At 38.8% G+C, this 11,221-nt stretch overlaps 1 protein-coding gene across 2 annotated transcripts in view; it reads right to left on the bottom strand.

Annotated features, from left to right (window-relative positions):
* CAP2 (cyclase associated actin cytoskeleton regulatory protein 2) overlaps window positions 1–11,221 on the bottom strand; it is a 69,483-nt gene that overhangs the window by 55,424 nt on the left and 2,838 nt on the right. Inside the window, exons 1-2 of one of the 2 annotated variants that reach the window (XM_076330576.1) lie at window positions 5,537–5,613; window positions 2,354–2,478 (exon numbers count right to left, since the gene is read on the bottom strand). In XM_076330576.1, coding sequence (XP_076186691.1) covers window positions 2,354–2,477 — 124 coding nt within the window. In that variant the 5' untranslated portion in view covers window position 2,478; window positions 5,537–5,613. Of the gene's footprint in view, window positions 1–2,353; window positions 2,479–5,536; window positions 5,614–11,221 lie in introns of those variants that run through there. The other variant, XM_076330575.1, reaches the window with a different exon arrangement.

The following is an 11,221-nucleotide window of genomic DNA, read 5'->3' on the forward strand; positions in this document are numbered from 1 at the left end:
AAATAATCTAGTGTACAAAAGGTTTTAGTTGTGGAGATGCTTTCCAAACCCCATTTATGTTCTTTGTAAAAATCTGTGTATGTCCCCAAGAGAATCATTGTAACCTTTTACTTTAGAGCAGAGTTTTAAATAGCAGTTCACCAAATGGCAATTGTCCTATGCAAAACTAGAAAGCAACTATGCTATTTTTCACTATTCAATACAGCTAACTCCCAGGAGCATTTACTAGAATTTGCTGTGGGCCATGCAGAGCAATGGAATGATTTGTTTGCAATCCTGCCATTGTAATGCCATTTAGGAAAACAGTAAAGGTACAATTCTCCCATCCTCCTCAGTATTTTGTTGTTTCTGAAAAAGTATTAATTGAAAAGTCAAGGTTATTTTTTGTAATAATTCTAATTATGGAATGGTCTTTTAGGGGAGGGGGTCATGGTAGAAAAAAGCAATATATCTCCATTTCCACTAGAGACTTAAAAAAGGTCACACTCTGGCTGAGTGTCAGTTTTAAAGGAGAAAAAGAGACCTGTTCTGTAAGACTGTCAACTCTGCAGTTGCTGTGGAGGTTATGTGAACGTCTGCAGAAGCACAGTAACACAGGCATACAGAATGATGTTTGTGGCACTATATGCATATCAGCTGCCCAAACTGAAGAACCGGTACAGTCTTTCCTAACTGCATCAGCAAAAGCTAATTCCTGAGTCCTGGTGTGAGACAGCTCCGCTTGGAGACGTGGTGCAGGCTGGCAAGTGCCCCATGGTGCTGCTCATCTCAGCTTCTTACTGCAGTCTCCTAGTGGGTGTGTTTTATAATCTCACTCCAACAAGGTTTGTCAGTTGGTTTCTTCCAGGGATCTGCTGGGGTTTTAAGGCTCTGTTTCCCTGGGGAGTGAATCTTTTCACCTGATTGAGCTCTTATGTTAGGCCAAGGATATAGCAATTTTCATGGAAGTACCTCACACGGTGAGTTCATCTCCTGTTCTGAAATCAGCCCTGGTTCTGCAATACTGAGCTGTGGATTAATATAGAGGTTCACCTAAATGGATTAATTATAGGATTGAAGCCTGTATTTTTAAAAACCATACATTTTCTAGTAGTGATTGATTTATTTGTCAGTTTGTACACGGATCATGTTTCTCCATGACTTTGCTACAGTTTACTAGCTGTCTAGGTTTTCTCTGGACTGTACGCATCTTATCACTGACGCTTACTCTAATGGGCTAACTCATCTGCTATGGAAGCTTGCTGGAAGACGCTCCCTTCCTGCCATAGAAACATGCTGCTTTCAGCCAGCTGCTCCACAGCAGCTGCCAGTGTGTAGGCCATGGCACACATGACTGTGGGGCAGGTCCCTCGCATGTGTTGTTGGGTAAAGGCTGGCATACAGGGACAATAAAGCAGCTGACATACACTGACTTGCTTCTGTGTCAGTAAGGAAGCTGCCTGCAACTTTCTGCTTGTTCTGCAGCTTCTGTACAGCAGCTGAGTCCACGCTGGGATGTGCTCTTCTCTGGAGAATGCTGGAAAGGGCCAAGGAATACAGAAAGCAAAGGATATGAAGCTAATAAAGGGATATATGTCGGGGTTCTGGGTGAAAAAACAAGCTCTGGAGAAAGGAAAGGGCACCTCTGTTCAATCAACATTAGAACTGCCACATTTATAAGGTTATTTACCCTGTATATTTCATGAACAACAAAAAAATTAAGGCGTGAAAAAATACGATTTGGTGATACGATGTGAATAAATGAAGATAGACTTTTTTGGTTTATTCTCCAATGTAGTGCTTTGGAGATCCACTTGAGAAGGGAGAGCTCAAGAGATAACAACGCAAGGCCATGAACGTGTGGCAGCCCTTAGTGAACAAACGCTTATGAACAAGCTCATATTTGATTAAGGATGTTAAACAATTAAATGAAGTAGGTCCGCACTGTGAAATTCAGAGAGCTGGCAACTAAACTCGATGTTTATATTACAGACTTCTTTGGGAATATTTATGCTGTAAATTTTGGGGATGTCTCATTTCTTCTGCTAATTTGGCTCAAGCAGACATTTTCATCTGGTGAGTTATCTACAGCAATATAAATGGTAAAATGGAAAGAGTGATAAAGCTTGAAATATGGACAGTATATTTAACAAACTAGTCAAATCTTGAATTTTCTAGGCTATATTAATTTAGAATTATGCGTACGGCTAAGCTTGTCACATGACATTTCTAAATTAATTTTTTAAAATACTACTTTCTTTTGATACAGAATTCATAAGGAGGGGGGATTACACTCCCTCTTAGAAGACAAACACGTGCGCTACTTGCAATTTTTTAGTAACAGAGAGATAGTACTTCAAAAAACCAGACTTACTTCCATTGACTCCATTGATGGCATCACACTCCATTCCACCAGATCCGTGTGAATCTGAAAATAATGATTCAAGTCGAGTCACTGCTTTCTCCAGTCTCTCCATCAAACCATGAGTCTCTGCCATTCTGAAAAAATCATTAAGAATAGAAACAGCGTTAGACCCCTCTGAGTAAAGCATGGGCTTTACGTCATGTTACAGTTCTGTTCATCTTGTGGCTTTATCTTTTATCAGCTTTTATGGTAAAACTTGTATTTGTTAAGTATTGTCTTTCTGGCATATAAGCAGTTGCAGTGAAGCAGCTGACATATGCTTGCTTCTTTGTCAACAGGGAATATGGTCAGTACTCAGCCCTGCTTTTTCATTGTAAACGGCAGATTCAAACCACTGCTAGCGTAGCTTTGGACAGTCTATATGTGGACAATTTATGACAAATATATGTGTATGCTCCCAATCAGATATTGAGATGACTGAAATATTTATAAATGTTAATTGGCAAAAACTTATGCCTACAATCATTTGCATCAGCCATTTACAGAGGCAAAAATACAGATCCAGTTAATACTTGACTGAAAGTCAGACTTTAAATGTGTACCTCCTGATTTTTGAAAAGGTACATTCTGAAATTTGCCTCAGTCTTTTATGCTTTATGGTAAGACTCAGCCACTTTATTGACGACTACACAAGAAGCCAAGAAGGTCTTCTGTTTATTCTTCTGATATGATTTCCCATCACTTAATTTTTTTCTTACGAAAGTACCTGATGTGAATCAGTGTTTCCCAAGCTTTTTAAATCAAGCACTAATTAACCTTTGGGAAGAAAAAAAAATCCAGGGGCCTGCTTGTGCAGTACTGCTACAGTGCTTTTGATTTAAAATGAAATAGAAATTAGGTTGAATTTTTAACAACTCACACATTACGTTCCTTCCCCACAATGTGATTATCTGCTTTCTTACATGTGAGGAAGTGTAGGCATTGACATTTTTGAATACTGGCCAATGTCTCAGGGAACACAGTGCTATATACACCTCAGACTGAGAAACGGTTATATAAGCAAAGACAAAGCTATGTTTAAATCCCCTACCATTTAATATAACAGGTCTAATGTACATGTTCCTCACTTAAGGTTGCGAGTGTTTTATTCTGCTAAGTGACATACAGTAAGGGGGGGGTTGATCTATGGCTCTTGATTAACATGATCCTTGTGGACAGTTCCAGCTCAGCTCCCACACTAGGCTACATCCCTGCCCAGCACTGGGGTGTGCAGAAGTAGGGGCAACGGGGGAACGCGCGTCCCCAGCTGGGGCAAGCAGGTAGTCAGCGGCTCTCTGGGGTCCCTACCCTGTGGCGCTCTGCCACAAGACATTGATTGCTGTATGGCTTGTAGACTAGAAAGGTTAGGCATACCTGGAATATATGTGTAAATGTATTAGTTCCTAACAAACAGCCTGCTAAAAGTGCTAGTATTTCAGAGATACCAAAGCATAATAGTAGATTCCAATAAACTGTGCAATACTACGCAACACTAGCAACCAAAACAAACAGTGCTGCTTCAGTGTCCCCATACTCAGGGGAGAATGCCTAAATGTTATAATTAAAAAGTACAGTAACATGAAAAGAAAGGCCTTGATTTACAAATTAGTATTAATAATTCTTATGAATAAAAATAATAGTATTTTTATTTTTAAAATTTAAGTGCATGAGAAGATTAGCTGCTAGGACTGTGGAAACACATGCAGAGCTCTTGTGCTGAGTCATGCTGCCTGTCAAACAAGGTGGGACCTTCGGACTTTACCCTATAAATATAATGAGGTGTTTGACCTAAAAGTGAAACAGAAGATTTTACAGTGAGAAACCCTCGGGAGAACCATTCTCATGAGAAAGTTTTGACTGGAATTTATGGGTTTTTCCTATTTACATTAGATAAAAAAGCAAACCCCCAAAAGAAGATGACATTAGACAGCGTGCATATAAACACTTTCAAAATTCAGAGGGGCTCTCTTTGTTTATACTGAAAATGCACTCTATTCTGTTTGAAAAATCAATTATTTTTTTTTAAAAACACCTTAACTTTTTGTAAGGTTACAAGTATCTTGGCAGGAATGAGATGAAGGTATCAGGAGAGCTTCTGAAATGTTCAAACTTTTGTGAGAATATTAAACCTTTTCTTAAAACAAAGCACTGTTAACCCTCAAAAATATTATGGACACATTCTTTTCACATTTTACCCTGCTACATAAAAGCCTAAAATGGTGTCTGTTTCAAAAATTATGTTTTAAACCAGTCTAAAGTCAGGCTGGTCTAACATAGCATACTAACAGTCAACTCATTTCATCAGTATTTTAACGTATATTTCCAGTATAGTTCCTGTTTGTCTTTATTTGAAGATACAGTCTGGTAGGTTGGGTTTTTTTCATCTGCCTTGAAATTTTCCTTGATGACATGTACAAATTGCTTTGGAAGACCTGTTACTTTGTGGCCTCTTCCACCTGATTTTGCCTGTGGAAGGACCCAATTGTTTCTTTTGCTCATTATATTCTTCACAGCTTTATTCTATTCCCATTAGCTGGAGAACTACAGTGTTGTTCTTCCAAAAGCAGGTATCACCAGTAAGGCAATCACAGAATAATATATTGCTCTAGTCTTTTTAGACAGAAGTAGGAACCATTTTTACCATAAAATTGGGGATGCCAGGTTTTTATTGTTTTTATACGGAAGGTTACACTTAAGAACACCTCAATCATCATGTTTACACTGAACCTACCTCTTTATGTATACTTATATATTCACGATTACATGGTATTTGTATCTATACTTATATACCTGCATGCACATAAGTATACACATAGGTATCCCTGTCATGTATGAATAAAGTGCAAGTATACTTTTGCCATTACTGTATATAACACTACAAGAGCAAATCAGCTGTACATATAATAACCTCACATTTACACTTTGCTTTACCATCAATTGACTAGTTATCTACCTTACAAACGAGACTGGAATTAATGCTACTGTTCTGAAGTGAAGACTCCATTGAACAATAGCGTGACAACTCTCTTCATCTGTTCTCAACCTAAACACTGACATCTTTGCCTATATTTAGGGATTCACGTATTTGGCTCATATTACGACAACCTTCAGCATTTTCTTGGCCTATATTCAGCTGTTCATCTGATTACTTACCATTCCACACTGCACTCTGCGTGGTCAAACCGACACCACAAAGCCACAGCTCAAAAGGAGTCAGAACACAAATGGTACAGCTTGACGCTCTGAAGATACTGTCTGTGTGATATAGCATCAGAGCTTATATTATAAATAAATAATAAGACTGGTCTACTTACAGTGCCAAATAAAATCTTTGCATGTTAATGAAAAGTAAAGAGGATGTAAATACGTCTATGGGATGCTTCCACTCCCATAAAGCACATTTTTACATCAAGACAAATTCTCTCTCTCATCTCTACTAGGATTTTAATTAAAGCTTTGATCTTGAAGTGGATTATTGGGGTTAATCATATATCTTTTCCTGGAGTTGATGCTGACCACCTATAAGGAGTTAAAAACAACAGTGCTTCAACTCCCATGTAATCCTGTATCCAGTTGCTCTCTTGGTTGAAAAATACACTGCCCTTCATTGAAAATACAGTCAACTAAGAGCCAGGAAATGTGTTAACTCACATCTACTGACAATCATTTAAATGTTGACATTGTTAATTGTCTCTTGTGCACAAAAAACAAGAGGGAGGATCCACAGATCTGCCCTGTTTACTGTTAGTGCTATCTTTTTTGGGCGTGCTAAAGGCATGTGGTAATACTACCATCTGTCGTTTCTTCCCCAAAAGAAATGAAGCCAAAACCAGGTAGAACAAGGCATGCTGAAGACCAAAAAGCAGATCTCTTTTTATAGGCAGGCCTTGGGAGATCACTGCTTTTCTCCCCAATTTGACAGCTGTCTCAAAGCACCATTTATCCATTATCAAGGGAAAAAACCTTGTCTGTAGACTAAAATTTCCTGACATACTCATCCCAAACAGCAGTCAAACTGGAAGCCAAAACACACAGGTACTATTCCTGTTATCACTGTATGTGACTTATGACAGAGGACCATATTGCTCTATCTCAAGAAGAAACAAGCTGTAACGAGCCCGCAGGGAAAAGCAGAATAGTAGCATAAGGGGAAAAAATAAACCTATGATGACTTATCAGGCATCTAAAAATGGCAGTTTCGAACACAGGAATGGTGCCACCCTGTAAAGTATGATATTATTCTGACAAACATCAGCAAGAGATAGTATAAAGTTCCACAGTTTGTTTTACTTCTAGCACTCTTTTAATTTAGACGAAAAAGAAGTGGCTTGTTCATTTATTTGTTTTTTTTTCCCCTAAGTACCAGTCCTTCCAAATCCACCTAGCATCTGAAAAATTAAGCCAGGTCTCACTCACGCTCATCATCTGAGATGCTACAGGTCAGATTTTGCTTTTCCTCACTATGCCAAAAAAGGGCAGATGCCTAAAACAGAATACAGGCAGCAATGTGGCATTTTAACTGTATCTAACTTTCCTACACTGCTTGGAAAATCACAGTCTTATTGAAAGTATAGCAGCCTGCACATGTGCTTTCTCGCAGTCTTTTAATAAATTGCTACTGACATACGAGATAAAATATACAAAAACCTAGATTGCCAGCTGGTACTATCAGAGAGCCAGTCATGAACGTTTTATAGATTCAAAGTACTGTGTCCTCTAGGAGTTCTTCTGTACAATATATACCAATATATATCAAGGGAAGAGAAATGCGTACGCATTCCTGAACATCCCCTCAAATGACAAAAGCATCTTACGACACTTCATTTCTGAGAAAAACACAGTCAGCTTGAGCCTGAAATGGCTGGCTTTCCTACACCACCATTCAAATGTAGGTACCAACTCCAAGCAGTGTTGAGCGGGCAGTCTTTTTGCCTCCTTTGGCATCAGACCCAAATTCCTGCTGCACCCCTTTCTGGTCCAGACAATGAAAACCCACTGGCTTGGGGCCTCGGGGGTTGCTCATTCCCAGGCAGAGCTCAGAAGCAGCCTGGTACTGCCCAAGTGGTAACAAGGAGCCCCTGAAGCTATTTGGCTTACTACCATAAAAGATTTTGGGTGGCAAATGCAAAGCAAGGGAGTATTGGTTAGAAGAAAGTGTGTGTTGGTAGACAGACAGAAACATTACCTTGTACGGTTTGTGTTTTGTTTCCCATTAGCTGTATGGAAGGAATGTAAACAGAGGCTTGTCAAACTGATGTCAAATTGGATTAAACCAGAAGACCTCTCAGTAAAGTCCTGTGTGAGGAGAATGATTCAGGGTTCAAATCAGAGCCTTTGGTGACCTTTTTTTCTTGTTTTGCCCCTAGATCTGCTACAAGCTCCTCTGGAAGCAATGCTCTTTTAATTACAGAGAAAAAATATCTTTTTTTATCCTAGTAAAAGATATAGTCTTGTGTATCTAACAGTATGCAAATTTTGACAAGTTTTTTTTGTGTGGTTTTTTTTTGTTAAAATGGACAAGTGTTATACCTGGAATAGCAGAAAGACAAAAATGTCTGTGCAACTTCTGCTTTTTGTGGATGGGTGTGCCACTTTGACTGATAAGTTGGTTTGAAGTCTTGGCTGGCTCTAGTATACTCATCATGAAATATTTCTGTCTATAGCTCAATGTGTGTGTTAAAACCACTGATATCCTAAAATGAGTCCTCTGTTGCTGTGCATAAGAGTGTGCTACCTAAATTATCTTGTCTGTGGACTTCTCTCTTTGGCATACCCTCTGTGTTTTTAAAGGGTTATTTTTTATAAGCAAAAAAGATTTTTGTGTAGAAGAGGAAGAAGCAGGTTCATGTTGCAACTCTTCCATTTAACCGAAGTTTTTTCTTTTGTCTGGCTTTATGCTGTTGGTACCACAAAGCATAGTTTTCTGTTTCCATTCTGGCTCTTCCTCTGCTTCTTTCCCTCTCCCAGTGATCAGGCTGCTGTCTGCAAAAACACGCAGGAAAGGAATGGAGGCATTTTTGTATCCCACTATTTAAAAAATATTACAAAACTGCTTTGTAAAACAATCCCTATTTTGACAAGGACCCCTAAGACTGTTGACGCATTTTAGATTTCTTATGACATCCCGGTTTAGTCCCATAATTATGGGTGTGCAACTGCACACGTCAAGCTGTCTGTTTACAAGGCAATGTAATAATAGCATGGACTGTGGTTAGGACTCTGATAATTTAACATGAATTCTTTAAAATATGTCATGTGTTCATGTATGTGCTTAGCATCTCCTGGAGTATCAGTTCACTTTCTAATTATATCTAAGTTCCGTGAAGAGCTCCTATCCCTTGCTGAATAATTTTGACTGTCTTATCAATTTTGTGATCACAAAAAACAAGTTCATTATTTAATGATATACTGAAGTAGTCGAGACTTGACAGTCTGTGTAAGCATGACTGAGTTAAAATAACCAAGGCAACCCAGTTTCTAAGTACATTCTCCTATTCTTTTTATGCTCCCTTTTTATGTCATCACCACTGCTCATAGTCTTTTGTCTTGGTTTTATTTTCTTCTCTCCCTCCAATGAAGTGGAAGAGTTTTAGTATCTCTCCAATCAACAGAAACACAATGTTCTTAGCCACTTCATTTACTATGTATTAGTGTGGTGCTTTGCACATAATCAAGCATCCTAAAGGCCTTACAAGCCATTTAATTACCTGTCACAAGTCCAATTACTGTATGTAAGCAGGCTGCCTTGCTGAACCGAGAAAATACCGCATGCAGGCATTGATTTTACTAAAAGTGCTTCAGTTCAGTTCATAATAACAGTAAGATTCTTTATGCTACGGTTCCAACCAAATTGAATTTGCACTGTCCAAAAAGGTAAACTCCACAAAGTACAAACCCTTATGGAGTGTTTCCGTACTGGGATGTGAAAGGAGAAAAGCAAAAAGGGAAAGTTAAAACTAAACAGATAGCGTTGCAAGCTCTAAAAACACAAACTATGAAATGACTTCTGCAGAAAAGATGAGACTGTAGAGTTATTCAGTACCAAGGTTAGTAACGGTTTTGTTTGCTGTGAGGGCAGCCTTTCACAACACTTCCACACCCTACTTCTCGTGCATATCCACATTATGGCAAAGCCTGAATAGTTGGGCTTGATTTCAGCCAAGTTAGCTAGCGTTCTTGCTCTTACCAGAACATCCTGCTGCGATTATGATCTCAGCACTGTGTCTGATGGTCTCGGGCTCATTGCGGCTGCCCCACTCAGCCTGCAGCCTGTGGCCCTCCTTCCAGCATGGCGGCAGCCAGGAGGGCTGAAGCAAACTTTCTACCATTTGAGTACTCCTTTTGGTCTGCAGCTCATTTGTGATTTTTATTGATCACAAAAACTCAAGGCCTTGGCTCGTCTCCCATTCTAAAATTCAGCCCACTGATTCTGCAATACTGCTAGCATTGCAATGGGTTGCGCCTTTGCTTCTGATTCAGGATGAAATGGGCCACCTGCTACTAAAAAAGACCTTTCTATTTCCTGCTATAACCTGGTTACTACTTAGAGGTCCTGAGTTTTAATGATAATCCATGCAACCTTGCTCACTTACAAGATCTGAGACATTCGGCTATTTATCCCTCCTCTGTTTCAGTGTGAGGTATCCTGAAGCCCAGAAAGATCAAACTGGACCTATCTTAGATGCTTGTACAGTTAGCCTTTTCTACGATGGTTGCTTTAGAGGACCCAGAGCCGTTTGTTAGGTGAACTATTCTGCTGTTTCTTCTCTCAGAATGACGGATTACACATGGAAATGTAAATCATTCTTTGCATTCCTTCCAAAAAGCAATTAATTAATTATTTAAACTAATACAAAACATAACTTTAATGCATAGGATCTGAGCATGTCTTCTTGGAAAAATATGACACTATTCAGTTATGTACTTAAGCAATTACCTCTTTTTTTTATATATGCTACAAAAGCATTAAGCCTTTGATCCCCAGCATACTACTACCAGTATTTTGGATTTTACAAGTAATTTCTTTAGCCTGCTGTTCTCTGAAAAATTGTGGGTCAGACAGCAATTTCCATTAGCATATACTCAGGAAAGTAGTCTCAATGGGACCTTTTTTTTGGTAACAAAAAGTCCCTGAAATTTGACATAGTCAGAACACCTTACATACACAGATGAAATGAAGACAACAGTAGCCAGTATGTGTATGGACTAAGGCCATAAAGTCTTGCTAACATGGTGACAAAGATCACAGAGGCTTAAGAAACCCCAAAACCCATACCCTTGCTGAACTAGCTGAATCAGCAGAATCTCTGCCATAGCTGCAGCTGTGCTTATATGTGCTTTTGTCATTTCAACGTACACTGCTTAGTAAAGGTGTTGATATTCTGGTATACTTCTAGCGGAGACATTCTCGAAGAATAGCTGAGCCTTTAGAGTTCAAAGCATTTCTTATTTGAAGAGTCAGTAAACCGTATCTGCCAAAATGACTTGTTTTTAAAAAATACGTGAGCAACTGGAGCTGACTCTGTACCTCAGGAAAATGACAAGTTCCAAATTGCTCCCCCTATTGTGAAAGATGCACTTAAAATTTTAGAGAAAGGAATTAGAATTATTTATATCTATTAGGGGTGCTTAATCAAGAAAAATCTTTTAATTAGTTCATAATAAAACAGCTGTCTGAATAACTGCAATAATTTATAGCTAATTTATTGTAGGTGATTCTTTGTTTTTGCCCCAATAAGCACGATAAGTAAAGAATGTTCTGTTTCATGTAGTCAGATGTTCTAGTAGGCAGCAACTGCAACTACTGAGTTTGCTGCTGTTGCACATGATGTTAAAACT

The sequence above is a fragment of the Aptenodytes patagonicus genome, chromosome 2, assembly GCF_965638725.1.
Source record: "Aptenodytes patagonicus chromosome 2, bAptPat1.pri.cur, whole genome shotgun sequence".
In the NCBI taxonomy this organism is placed as follows: domain Eukaryota; kingdom Metazoa; phylum Chordata; class Aves; order Sphenisciformes; family Spheniscidae; genus Aptenodytes; species Aptenodytes patagonicus.